Source organism: Chinchilla lanigera, unplaced genomic scaffold (assembly GCF_000276665.1).
Source record: "Chinchilla lanigera isolate Chin_1 unplaced genomic scaffold, ChiLan1.0 scaffold00003, whole genome shotgun sequence".
Taxonomy (NCBI): domain Eukaryota; kingdom Metazoa; phylum Chordata; class Mammalia; order Rodentia; family Chinchillidae; genus Chinchilla; species Chinchilla lanigera.
Window position 1 is genome coordinate 11,204,867 of NW_004955404.1, and position 14,535 is coordinate 11,219,401.

At 49.6% G+C, this 14,535-nt stretch overlaps 1 protein-coding gene across 1 annotated transcript in view; it reads right to left on the minus strand.

Moving 5' to 3' along the window:
* Nucleotides 1-1,105: 1,105 nt before the first annotated feature.
* The window catches only part of Ubac2 (UBA domain containing 2), a 151,399-nt gene continuing 137,969 nt past the window's right edge, over nucleotides 1,106-14,535 (minus strand). The window contains exons 9-10 of the mRNA XM_005374065.1: nucleotides 12,082-12,204; nucleotides 1,106-2,265 (exon numbers count right to left, since the gene is read on the minus strand). Of these exons, the coding sequence (XP_005374122.1) occupies nucleotides 2,158-2,265; nucleotides 12,082-12,204 (231 nt within the window). The 3' untranslated portion in view covers nucleotides 1,106-2,157. The remainder of the gene's footprint in view (nucleotides 2,266-12,081; nucleotides 12,205-14,535) is intronic.

Consider the following 14,535-nt stretch of genomic DNA (forward strand, 5'->3'; position numbering starts at 1 on the left):
TTGTTTGAAAACAAAACCCAGTCAGTTACCATCTGCGTAAACTCAAAAGCCTGAATCTTTTCTAGAGCTTGGGAAACTGACTCAAATGGCTCACTGATGCCCCCCTCTGGTGTGTGTCACTAGGCAAGGTCTTCGTATGGAGGTGCCTCCAGCCGGAAAGGCTTCGGGGCTCCTGCCAAGAGGTGTGGGTGTTCTCGGGTATTCCGGGTCTTGTGCCAGGCAGCTGGTTTGTGTTGGTCCCCGCAGGAAGCAGGGCGGGCAGCACAAGGACCCCAGGAAGGCACTGCAGGTGTGTGTGGGAGTGGGAAGGCAGGCGTCTGTCACGATCAGGGGTGGCAGTGGAGGGACAAGGCTGGCAGTGCAGGGCAAGGATGGGCCACCGAGGGGGGTGAAGTAGCCATGAGTGGGGGAGAAGCCCTGAGGCACTGCATTGCTGTGCCCCAGTTCAGTCCTCAAGTCTCTGCTCTCTGCAGTGACCCAGAGGGTCGCCAAGGAGATCTGAAATGTGATCACACTCAGGCAGGCACACGCAAACCTTTGCAGTTGTGAGCTTTTCGTGGGCTACCGGCTCCCCACTCCGGGAGGGGAGGACACTGCCTGTGGCGGGTCTCACGTGTGTGGAGCTACGGGAAGGCGACAAGGGCTGCAGCACGTGCTTGTGTTTGAGCGCAGCTGCTCTTGGCCTTGGGAGGCACAGGGTGTGGGTTTCACCCCGGCTGTGCCCTGCTCAGTGAGCGAAGGTGGCCGTCTCCATGACTACCTGCTGTTCCACATGAGCCCGCTAGGAAAACGCATGCTCAAGTCCGGTCGGATGCGTGGGACCAGCTGGGCTCCCGTCACCCCAACCTCATTCTGAGCAGCCCGGTGGCCCTGCGCAGCGTGAAGCTTGCTGAAGCCCGAGGCTGCAGGCTTTGGCACAGTGACCCCCCGCCGTGGCAGGTGACACAGGGACACAGCTGTGCTCATCATGGGCCAGAAGTACTGCAGCTGATCTAGGAAGCTCCCGGCCTTCTGCAGAAAGGAGTGGTCTGGCCTTTCCCCTCTCTGATGGAAATGCCTAGAATGAACTTTTACTTAGAGAAGTCTAATAACAAATACGGAAAAGTAAAACACATTAAAAACTTTATTGAAGTATCACACATCTAAATTTGCATCAATTTGATACATTGCTGCTCTTTTCGAGGAACGCACTAGTCGCACAATTTGCTGACATTGTAATCATCAACTCGCTCCAGAGCTGTGTACGCCCGCAGGGGGCCCCTGAGCCTGTCGCCTTCTCCCTGGCCGTGCCTCTGCGGTGCCTCTGCCTTGCACCGCCGCGGAGACAGGCCCGGGCCAGGGGAGCCCCGCATCGGGGATGGCGGTGGGCGAGCCTTTCCTTCTCTGTGGGGCTGAACCCGGAGAAGCCTTCACTGCACAATCTGGTCAAATTCTGCCAGATTCCAGGAAGCAGCTCTTCTCTCAGTTCTACTTCCCCCTAGGCCTGAGTGGTGGCTAATTCTGGATTTTTGAGCAAAATTAACCCCAGCTGTCAACGGAGTCTTCCAGAACCTCCAGTCTGAACTTGGTTATTACCATTATTCTGAATGGAAGTGGGGGAAGGAGTCGGGAAATCCCCTGGCCTGGAATAGACCAGACCGGAGTAGAGCAGGCCAAGCTTCTGCTTCTCCGTCCCCGAGGCCTGGTGGAGACTGCACGGCCCCTGGGAAGCCAAGGGATGGGAACACAATGCTGGGGAAAAAAGCAGTGACTAAAAAAGTCCACAGAGAGCAATGTGACACGTCCTTTCTGAAGTGGCAGTGCCCCTCCCGTCACGCCTGATGATCAGGCGGCCTGTGGCTCGGGCACCGCAGTGAGGTGAGGAGCGTGACAACGGCAGTGAGGCCCATCCTGAGAGTCACGTGGCTGCCGCAGACATCTGCGATTTCAACGCTTCTGAACACAGTAGGAATGAATGAGGATTCTCCAAACCAAGGAAAATGCCCAATAAAAAAATAAAGATAGAAAATACATGCTAATTTAATGGCAAACTTATTCTGATACTATAATGGTAACCAACTTGGAGTTAAGGACCACCATCTCTCCACGAGCGAATCGGCGCCAGAGCCTGCTTGGCCGGGGACGGCGCCACTGTCCTCCGGCGGCTGGGCTGGACCGTCAGTGCTGCAGCAGGAAATTGGTGGCCACATTAAGGTCATTATTTGAAGCTCGCAGGGCTTCTAACGCATCGCCTCTGGAAAATCCCATCTCCATGAGCCGGGCAACCTGGGGGCAGAGGAAGCAGGAATGTGAGGGGCTATAATATTGCTACTTATCCTCCAGTGCAAGTTTCATGCTGAGATTTGTGGGAAAAGCCTAACTTGCTAAAAACCAAAACTAATTTGCATTTCAGTGTGAAAGCTCATATTTTAAAACAATTAGAGACAAACTATTCAATGCTTGCTGTAGGAGGCCTGTAAATATGCATTTTCTCATGTAACGCCCATTTAGCAGATGAAAGGGGGTCCTGGGGTCATGTGGCTGCTGGGGCTAGGCCTTGAGAGCAGGTCAGCGTAAACAGCTGGAGCGCACCACTGCCACACAGCCCTGTGTCACATCTGGAAGCCAAGAACTGATCCATATGTGCAAACTGCATGATGGAGTTTTACTCTTGACGCTGCTGGCGGGATGACCTGAAGCGCTGTCCCCTGGCCACGTGCAAAGGGCAGAGGCAACAGAGGTAGCTGAGGACAGAGGTGGCCTAAAGCCACCAGGTGGGGAAACACCAGGCTTGAGCAGCCCACAAATCCTGGTTCTGCAAATAGGGCAGTTTCCTGTGCGTCTGCACACAGTAAATGTCCAATGTTGAAACAGGCAGTGTTTCTAGAATTTATTCATAACCTCCTTTTCCAAGGGACTGGGGATATAGCTCAGTGGCACAAGTGCCTGCCTGGTAAGTGCAAGGTCCTGAGTTCAATTCCCGGTACCAAAAAACAACAAAAACAAAACAAAACAAAACATAACCTCCTTTCCCAATGAAGAATGGATGATAAAAATATCTATGGCCTTGACTAGCTACAGGAATATACTTTTTGAACTTGTATTACAATATACATTTGTAATAATATACAACAAAAAAAGATACCCTCATAAATGTTGAGATTTTCAGTGACAGATACATTAAAGAGACTTTGTGAACTGACCTGGTGACTCATCTTTAAAATTTTCTTTCTGATAGGAAGAAATGCACCCAGTAGTATGTGTGGAAAGGGAATGGTTCCAATACTGCCTGTCCAAGCCTGCTCAGGGGACCCCGGTGTGTGTGGAGGGAGGAGGATGGCTGGAGGCGGTGCCAACGATGGGCAGGGCCTCTGAGGTAGGTGCAGCCTCCGTGATGGGCGGAGCCGAGGAGACTGGCAAGGCCCATGAGCTCAGGGCCTCAGCAAGGAGATGGTGCGGGGGAGGTGACCTTCGCTGACCCTCATTCTCTCATCCCTCAGAGCTTTAAGGTAAGATTAGGGAGGAAGCGCAGACACACACTTCTCAGAAACTGGAGTTGCAGCTGGTGTGTTCTGAAACAGAAAGTATCATCCATCTCACTGGTGGGTCCTGAACCACACTGGGCTGAGACGAGGATTTACAATGCAGTAGTAGCGAGGGTGTTCCTGCATGCGCGCGCACACACACACGGACGCACGTTGTGGGCTGCACTTCCACCGTGGCAGTGGAATGAAGGCCACCATGGTGCTCTCCAAAGACCTCCGAAGAGCCAGGGTGAGGGGCACTGCAGTTCATTCGCGCAGCTCCCAAGGTTCGGTGGAGTGGGAGAGAGCACAGGCGTCCTCTCCCTTTGTCTCTCTCTCCAGGAAGGGCTCCCCTTTTCCAGGAGTCAGCCTTGGCGGGAGACTCTTCCCTCACTGCCCCGGCTGCAGGGTGGAGGCCTCCAGGATCTCTGTGGCAAGTTCTTCCTCCCACCCAGCTCCTAGGTCTGCACTTGGCCCTCCGCAGTGGCAGGAGGCAGCCTCCTCCCTGCTCTGTGAAGCAGGCTGAGGGCAGCTGGTCACATTCCCTCCCCATTCCCTTTCTGTCCTCCTGCCCTCTGGCTCCGGGCTCACGCTCCTGGGGCCTGCCCGGCACCGTGTGCGTGTAGTCCTCTCTGCCCCGGGGGCTCTCCCCTTTGCCCTCATCTGCTGATGGCTCTTCACCTGTCCTGCTCATTTCCATATCTCCTGGCCTGGGAGGAAGCCGGCATAGAAGCCTCCAGGCCCGCCGGGCTCCGCCAGCCTCGCTGAGGCTGTGTTGTCGGGGGACTGCTCCTTCCACCACTGGACCTCAGGCTTCTGAGGATAAGGGCCCTGGCTGCTTCGGCTTGTCCCCGAGCCGCAGGCCACCACACTTGCAGCCCAGTCCCTCTTTTCTGAGCTACATCGCCTCAAGACACAGTGTCCGGAACTGAGTGTAACGCCACAGCTTCCAGGGTCGGGGCGGTGAGACGGCCACCATCTTATCACTGTGGCCTTGCTTTGATGACTACAGCACAGGGACGCTTGGGAGGCAGGGATGTTCTGCTATGAGGGCGTGTGCATCAGTGCGTGCATGAGTGCATGCACGTGTGCAAGAAGGCTCCTGTGCAGGAGGCTGAACTGCACTTGTGTGGCCACGTCAGCAGGGCTCGCCAGCGCCTCAGGAATTTTCACCTGAAATACTCTGAGGCGAGATTCTCAAATCCTACCTCGACCCAGGTACAGGACAAGGTACCCCTCTCAAATTCCATCTGCCTATTTTCTAGCTAACCAAAATGAGTTATTTTCAGTTTTAGTTTTCTTATCGGTTAGGTTAATCATCTCCCTCTAACTCATGTCACCTCCAAATTGCTCAGCAAACCTACACTTCATTCAAGTTCTGACGATGGTATCAGGCAGGCCAGATCAAAGACAGGGCCCAGAGCTCCCCGTGCATTAGCACTTAATGAACATTTCCAACCAGTTTCAAACTCCTTTCAGGTTATTGCTCCTTTCCACTCTGTAGCCCAGCCAGACATTTCTTAAAGTAATGAGACACTGTCACACATCTTGGTAACATCTGGTGTCAATGGGATTAGTATGATGTTCTCAGACCACTACCATATTTTTGACGCTCACAAGTCGCTATGTGCCAAATCTGGTTTAAACTCTGCTAGATGCCAAACACTGATTTTGCCATTCAGCTCTCAGAGTCTAGTGCCCCTTTCCTCTGAGGAGCTTCCCCGGTGAGTGTTACTTCCATCCCTTCGGCCCTTCAGCTGTTGGGATGGCCACCATCAGTCTAACCATGAGAACCTTTGCTGATCAGACCCAACTCCACTGAATAATCACTGACCTTGCTGGGCCAGATGATATAAATACATCACAGACAGCTGAAATTAAGTTGTCACAGTGTGGGATGAAGTGCTGCGACACCTTAAGGACGGCGCTTGGTGGTCACGGCATGTGGGCCATTGGCGTGGTGCCTGGCGTCTGGTTCTCTGGTAGATGGGCCCCCACGCCCCACTCTGGGGCCACATCTGTCTCACTCCCACCGTGGAAGAGCCTGCCACACACAGCGCTCACCATCGGTCAGAAAAGGGCCTCGGGACGTGAGGGTGGGCAGGCTTTGTGCTGGCCGATCTTTAAGGACCTGTGGGGCTTCTGATCGAAAATGACGCACAAATATCTCCAAGACAAAATGGGACATCCAAGAACGCAGTACTCTTCACATACATGCCACGACAGACACATTTTCTGACCGAGGGGAGCTGACAGCAAGGCCCTGGCACGCTGCTCATCTCGGTCAGCAGTGGCCTGTGGGGTTGACAGCAGCCCGCCAGGGACAGTTATGACCCCAACCCCTGCGAGTTTTCCGCAGAGCCCTTCCTCCAACACTTGCTTTTGGGCTCAGAGCACAGAGCGTCCCTTCCTCGGGTATCACACAAGTCTGTCTCAAGTCCTCACACGAAACATCAGGTTACAGGGCAGCTTGGATTCCAGTCCCCAAAGGTAAACCATCGTTTTCTCTACCTTTGCTCAGAACCCAGCGATAGTGGGGTAATTCTCAGGCACAGCACTCTCGTTCAGGCTTCTGCAAGTATTTATCCATAGACATGGAAGTTCCCCAAATGTAAATTCCAGTGTCTGTTTCTGTGACTTCCCAGAGGAGAGGGTCAGAGATGATTCAATGGGTACTGGGGACAGGCAAACCCATCCCCGCCTCCTCTGGCGCATGTTGAACATGCGTCTGTGAAAGGCTTCCCCATCAGCTGCCTTTCGTCACCAGCCCCCACCACAGGCGCCAGTGGAACCCACAGCCTCCGTGACACAGCTCCGTGGCTGTCTGACCTGAGGTGGGGGGTGCAGACAGGGACAGGCTGCTGAGAGCGCTGTCACTGTCAGCTGACAGTGTTCCCACACGGACGAGGTGGAACACGCTTTTCCCTTAACGTGCTTTGCAGAGGAGGCCACGTGGGGTGTGGGGTGTGGCTCAGGGCTAGAGTGCGTGTTTAGCAGGCACAGCGCTGGGTTCCATCCTCAGCACTAGAAAACCCAGCTGGGCTGGTGCCTGCCCACGTGTGCAAGGCCGGGCTTGCACCCCAGCAGGGCGAGAAAAGAAAAAGGTAAAAAAGCAATAAAAACTCTAAACAATAAACAAGTCCACACAGAATAAGGACAAAATCTACAGAGATGGAGATAAATCTGTACCAGTTTTCCTTTTTTTTAAAATTAAAAAAAAAAAACCCTTCCATAATTGGGATTTCTCTCTGCAATCTCATGATTATTTTTTCTTCAAGAAAACTAGTGAAACCATACTTTGCTCTTCTACTCCCCTCTGCCACAAGTAAAAATGGGACACTCACTCTAGGGAGATTTAGACCAACTAACTCCCCGCAGTGACAACTCCTCTGCTCAGTTTGCTGAAGTAAGACTGTGGTTTTCTTTAACTTCCCCTTAGCTAAGGCTGTCAAAATGGTGTTTAGGGTTCCTACTTCCCAAACTCTGATGCTTGGAGAAAGCGCAGCTTACCTGATGGCAGCCTCCACCTGATCCCCAGGCCACATGCACGCCCATGGCGATAAGCGGGGGACACCTCCCTGCCGGTACAGCCAGCATCTGTTACCTGTGGGTGCAGCTGCCCCTCCCCACGCTGTCCCAGCCCCGGCAACGTCTTGCAGGGCATTTCAGGTCTTCCTTCCTTGTCTGACCTCTCTGCTCCTTCTGAGAATGGTGGATCCCCTTTCTCACACCTCCCAGCTGAGTCAACGAATGGTTCTGGGAAGCTTGCGTGCTCTTGCTCCAGCTTGGGGTGCCAGCAGCCCCTCTTCTCTGCCCCCGGCTGCCACATCCAGAGTGCAGAGTGTGCAGCAGGTCCTCAGTGAAGGCTGGGTGTGCTCTTGTAGACATCTTTTTAAGTACCCAGCAGGACTAGCATGCCACCCAAGTTGGGCTAATTGTCTGATGGGGGTCAACATTTCACTGTAACAAACCTACCCTGGGTGTCCTGATAGAAGATCTCTTTCTAATGGCCTAGCATTAGGGAAGGGAGGGACTGACACAGCACCACTGAAGCGAAGCCCTCGGGGCACACCTCTGCCCACCACCACAGCCGGGACACCTGTGCACTGGGGAACAGACACTACGTAAGGTGTCAACCAATGACCCGCTCACTGCAAATATAAACATCCAGGGCAGAAGCCCAGGGTGCACCTCAAGACAAGCTAGTTAGTATTAGTGAGGGCTCTGCCTTCTGCAGCAGAATCTTCTAGAGCTTAGGTGGTTTTCTGAGACTCTCTAAGGATGCCGGGGTTGAGAAGACTTAGATTCTCTAATGCTTGGCTGATTTATCAGCTGAGACCGGGAGCGTTCTGTGGACTTAAAAGCCATTCTCTCTCTGCTTGCACTAAAGGAAATCGTAGAGGACATAAGTGGAACCCATTTGACCTGTCCTGCATTATAAATGTTTCATTAATGCATCAGATGTTAACATAGCTTGACTGGAGTCTGCCATGTACCCAGGTGCACCGTTATCCTGGGCTGGGAGGGGAGAAAGGACATCCACGGTTATGTCTGACCCCCTCTCCTCCATGTCCAGCTTTCCTCCAGAGGACCAGGATGACTTCCTTTCCTATTTCAAATCCAGCCATGGGTCCTAGTGCTGCAGCCTAATGGCAGAATCCATGCCCAAACCTCAGGCTTTGGTGGGCCTATTCTGCTTCCTGCCCAGGCAGTGCCTGCCCTGCCGGCCACGCTCCATGCCAACCTCACCCCTTGTGACTAACCATGTCTCACAAACCTTCCCTGAGCCCCTTTCCCAGGAAGGCCACCACCTGGCCCTCACAGCACCGTTTTAACAGCCTGTGCATCTCTGCCAAGCTGCTTCTGGGCTGGCCTCCCTGCCCTGGGCCCCCAGCTCCGCCGGGGTGGGAAATTCCACCCTCCTTCCTCAGTGCTGTGAGGACCTAGCACAGTGCTGGGTGTGGAAAACAGAAGGCAGTGTTAGCTGTCGGCTGACCAGAAGGAAGGACAGACAGGAGTGGCAGGCAGGAAGTGGAAATCTGTCTTCTTTTCATGAAGTCCTAGCTTTGCTTTAGTCCTGTTTAACTTCCTTGTCTCATCTCACCGGACACAATAGTCACTGTTTAAACTTAAGGAGGGTTCAAAAGAGACAGATGATAATTTCCCCTCCTTTGGTTTACAAAGAATCAGAAGCAAATATGACAAAACGTTACCATTTGTTAATTCAGAGTAAAAATACCTGACTAAAAAGAAGAAAAGGGATAAATGGAATAAAGGATATATTTGTTTTAAAGACAGCAGACACTTGAGCCCATTTGGTTACTATGAAATTTACAGCGAGCCCTTGGCTTGGGCCCATTCTCCTGCTCACTCTCTTCTGACACATGCACAATTTTGAATCCATTCTCCTCCTCGTCACCCTCGCCTCCACCAGTCTCCGGGACACTTCGGTGGCCCCCCCGGAGCCATTCACTTTGCGGTAGATGTGGCGCTTCTTGCTGTCCCTTGCTGTTCCACAGCCACTCTGCGGGTTGCCGTGTCTCCAACAGATAGCCCCGGTTTTGCGGGTTTGATCTTGGGGCAGGCTCTGAACAGAACAGGGTGAATCAGGCCGCCTGGGGATCTTAGATCTTTCTCCCCTCCCTAAGCAGGCGGAAGCCTTCACTCTCCATCATGGCGTGCCTTTGCCATTCCATCAGGGTCAGCCTTCTCTCTCTCTCTCGTGTTGTCTACCCTCTTCAGAGCACTTCTCTCCAGAGCTGTGCAGGGACAGGGGCCTCAGGGTCTTCTTATGTTCTTCCTGGCACGTCCACGCAAACAAGGCTGGGAGGACACATTGCCCTTGTCCCCTGGGGTTGCTTCCTGCCCTGGAGACGGTTTGTGAGCCACACTGGGTGTGGCTCGGCTCTCGGCTGCCCTACCTGCCTCCTAGAAGCCGCCTTCTGGGCCTTTCCAAAGGGCAAGAATAGCATCTCCAAGAGGTGGTGATGGCCATGGACCAACTCACTGGGAAACCGGAGTGCTTTTATTCATTGGTGGCTTGCTTCTCTTACGGTTTTTCTCAGCTCTCTTCAGTTCTTCCTTTCCTCATTTATTTTCTCTTTTTCCTTTTGCTTAAAGAATGCTTCCTTTTTCTCATTCCATTAGGAGTGATTTTAAAGAATGAAAAATACAGAATCTTAAAAAATAGCAAAGTAGAGAAAGTAGCAAATGTCTACAGCCATATGGTAAACTGTAGTTATTAAAGGATATACTCTAGAATATTCTGTTTGCAAATTAATGGCCTGCTAGGTTCTCTTTCAACACCCACTAAAATTCCTGAAGTGTAGACTTATATCTGAAAAAGCTCAAATAAGCACTTATTCGGGGGCTGTTAGAAAAGCACCAACTTTCTTTAACACCTAAAACTGCATGACTTCTGAGCTGGGGATGACGCTCAGTGGTACAGAGCTTTCCTAGCATGGGAGAGGCCTTAGGTTGGATCCCCAGTACTGTGAAACGAAACAAAATACGACTCTGATACTTAAAGAAAACAAGTACGTTGAACTGAAAAATTAAGGATAAAAAGTTAGTTAAAACTAACTTCATATGTTAACAAATATTTTACTTGTAGCTAACAGAGAGATCATATATTAACTATAACTCTTAACTTCATTGTAAACATCTTGACAGCAAAACCGTATTTTTTACAATCTCTGCAGCACCTTCCATAAGAAATGCCAACGGTGCATATAAATAACGCCCATGAGAACCCTGTGTCTGTAATGCTGTGATGCTTGGTAACTGTCATTTTCAGGATAATCGAGAACCACAAAAAATGAGATTTAGAATCAGTGAATAAGAAAGTGTGTGTTAAAAACAACCTCTTTTGAAGGTTATATCCTCTCACAACACAGAGTAAGAAAGAAGTTAATGCCACTTTAAACCGATACTGACAACACATTAACCTCACTGTTGTCATTCTGGGAGGATCAAGGGCAAATGATTCATTTTTTAAAAAACCCCTAAAGACTTCAATCATATCCAATCTCCTTGTTCACCCTTTTTGACACTTTTTTTTTCCCAACGAGCCAAAACCAAGCAATATCTCACCTGTAAATGTCTCATATCACTAACAGCTGCCCTGTGAAGCATGTGACTCACTGTCAGATCAGGTAAACAGAATTTTGATATTTCTTTGTGGATTTGAGACTATTTCTTACTTTGTATTGTTGCTACAAAGATCTTCCAAAATGCCAAGTTGCTGGGCTTTTTCTCCTTACCCCTGGGGTAACATCTGCTAAAACTCCTCTATTGGAGGTGGAAGAGGGGCCCCCCAGCCTTGAGCAGTGGCTGGGGCGCCAGCTGGGCTGAGACATGAGGCTGAGGGGCTGCTCCCACTCACCAGGCTCATTTGAGTTCCTCTCAGAACCTGTGGCGTAGCTAATCCATGGGCCGCAGTTCCACAAAACAGAAAGACACAGTTTTGCCGACAGGCCTCTGCGTCACACTGGCTTTTGTTTATTCTGGGAACGGAGGGGGAGGTGGTGGCCTGGATGGTGTGGCCAGCTGTGAAATGTTGTTGCTCAGAAGAAAACACAGGCAGACAGAAACCTCAAAGTGTCATCACTGCAGTGTTCTGTACATGCTTTTATAGACTGTACAGATTTTTTTTAGTTTGAAGTGACTTTCCAGAACAAAACCAAGAACCTCTGCTTACTCTTCACCAGGACTGAACAACTTTTATTTTGCCAAGCTGCTTTCTCTGTGTTTCTCTGTACACACACTCACACATGCTCAAACTGTTTCTGAGCCATCTCTAAAAGCCTGGGTAGGGTGGTGTCCAATTCCTCACTACACAACACTACTTTCCTTTTGTAATTAGTAAGTAGCTTGTGGATGGAGAGATATTTTGAGAGTATATAAACAGCCTGGGCTTCATATATGATAAATTCATCTAATTCTTCACTGAATTGACTTCTACTATGATGGTTGCAACGAAACAAAACAGCTGACACAGCCCCTGTTCTTGATGATTTGCTGTTTAACTATGTAAAACATTAACATGATTTAAAATCATAAAGGTCAAAACTATATGCTGGCCAGGCGTGGTGGCGCACGCCTATAATCCCAGCACTCAGGAGGCTGAGGCAGGAGGATTGTTGCGAGTTCAAGGCCAGCCTGGGCTACAAAATGAGCTCAGGGCCAGCCTGAACTGCACAGCGAGACCCTCTCTCAAAAAGACAAAAAAAAAGACTATATGCCAAAGGTGGCATTCTCTCCCCATCCTTCCATTCCTCTCCATCCTCTGTCAGGAACCAACTTTTCTAATGTCTTGTCTACATAAAGTATACCAGACTTTAAAATAAGCCAATACCAAGCACTTTCCCCACTCAAATTATGCTTTCCTCAACCCCACAGCAAGAGTCACAGCAGCTAATAAAAGCCTAAAGTCACTATCACTGGTGACAACTGCTGTCAAAGTCTTCAAGTTGATATGCTTTATTCTTTCAAAATCAAGCTTGGATTTCTCACAGGCCAAAACTGCCTTAAGTCTGGGGCTGGCTTTAAGGTGGGCGCCGTGTGCTACTGATTTTACCTGCTCCTCGGAAACCTCCAGAGGAGGGGAGGCTTGCTGCTCGGACTGCCGGCCGTCCTGGTAGTTTATATTTCGTCGCTGGCGCAGAGGAGGGAAAAGACGGTTCCAGTTGATCATGCCTCCCTAAAAAGAGAGCAACAACAGTTATCAGAGAAGGAGACGGGCCATCCGACTGCCTGAGGAGTTTTCTTACAAGGCAGCCACACCTCGGGACTGGGAAGGGCAAGGCTGGACTGCTCCACGCGAGGCCAGCAGCTCTAGCCCCCTCAGTCAACCAGGTAAAACTGGCAGCCTGTGGTGGGTACACAGGGGAAGGAAGGTGACAGGCACTAGCAAAGTTGGTTGTACACCTGGGTACAGAAGCTGGTGAGAGACACATCCGGCACGCCTAATCTCAGCCCGTTGCGTCTCACTGACCTTGCCCAAGGGCGCTCCGCTCTTGGAGCTCAGGGCCTCACTGGGTGTGGAGGAAGAGGACGAGGAAAGGAGGCTACTTCACAGGGAGCCAGGCGCTGGGCTTGCAGCCAGGTGAAGGCGCCTCTTTCACGGCCCTCCTCTTCTGTTTATTTCATTGTGAGTGTGCTTGGGGAAGGAGACCGCGGGTTACAACAAAACTTGGGCTCAGCAGCAGGCTAGCGAGGGACGTTTTGTGAACAGCTCCACGTGGTGAGTGGTATCATTAAGCACTGCACACGCGAACTAATAAAAGAATTAAGGAAGCAAGAAACACGAAGCAATAGTTCTCTTGGAGCGGCCCTGGGGTGCCTCGGACTGATGGGGATGCCGGTTCTTGCTTAGCCCTTGTCATCACTGAAAAAAGTGACCACACGAAGAGAAACATATTGTGTTTGAATGTGTCCATGTTTTTGGCTATGTTATAATCTTTGAATTAGTTCTGGCAAAATTACATATTAAGATAACTTGAAAATCTTCTAATTATAGAGTTAGAATTGCTAGATAAAATATTTAAGAATATTTTGTATTCAGAGCTGAACACAAAAATAAGACACGGAAGCGCCAAGGTAGCAGAAACAAGGAAACGCTGAGAACCAGGGCAGGTTCACACAAGCTGCCAGGGCTGCAGCTGGATGGCAGAGCCCGGGCCCCGCTTGCGCAGGACCGCCTGGGCTTGAAAGAAGTAACGCCCCCGTGCTCAGTTATCCACCTAAACACACAACCTTTAACTGAGGTGCCTCAGCGAAGGGCAGGATGAGCAAGATGAAACCCCATCCTCCTCCGGGGAGGGGCAGGGGTCTTGATCCTGCGCGGCAACTGCGAGCTGGAGGCAAATTTGAGGTTCAAGTTACACTGTCGTAACACACAGGTCTCTGAACCCATCAGAAAGTTACACACAAACTGGTCCTGCAATGGAGATGGATGGCTCTAAGGAGCCAAGCAGAGGCGAATGCAAAGTTACTCTGGAGAGATCCTCTCTTGACCCCGGGCTGCACTGGCGTTATAGGTGAAGGTCTGGTGGAAATGATCCAGAATCCGAAATGACAAAATCCGCAAGGAAACACCCTCAGCAAGAGTCAGCATGTCCAACAAGCCCCCTGAGGACTTGTACACCAGGAGAATGATTGGAAAAATGATTATAAAATTAGAACTTTTACAGCTAAGATATATACAAGGTGGACATAAGAAAAGAACAAAGAATTATGAGAAAACTCAGATGGATTTAGGAAAAATTAAAAAACTCTAGGGAAACTGAAACTATCCCTAGGCCTCCCCACTCTGGGCAAGTCTAAAATCAAGATATAAAATAAATTAATGCAGAGAGATGGAAAAAAATATTATGGAAACTCTAATCGAAGAAAGCTGTTATTGCTATATTTATGCAAATAAATATACCTCAAGGGCAAGAAAGACAAGATTAGGGATAAAATCTGTATACTGTATCAACACTGTACTTATATATATCATGACAGCATCAAAATATAGCAAGCAAAAGTGAACAATATTACAAGAGAAATGGAAATATTCATACATTCAATTTCTGCATACAACTCATTAATTGATGAGGCACACAAAAATAACCATTTAAAACATAAATACTCTAACACCTGTCACCTACATATATAAAGCCTACAGAATATATGTCCACTATACACAAAATATTTGTAAAAGCTACTGTATACTAGGTCCCATATAAGATATCCACACATACCAAAACATAAACATTATACACATTATATTCTCTGACCATAATGAAATTAAATTAGAAATCAGTATCAAAATGATAACTGAAACAAAATTTACACATTGCAAATCAAAGCAAAACAATCACATGGGAATTAAATACAATATACCTATCAGTTTATGGAATGTAATTAAGTAGTTAATGTAATTAGAAAAATACCAAGCTTAAATACAGTACAGAAGAAGACTGCAAAGTAGAGTTAATTACACCTAATTTAAGAAGTCTGAGAAAATAACAACCTAAAGAAATGAGAA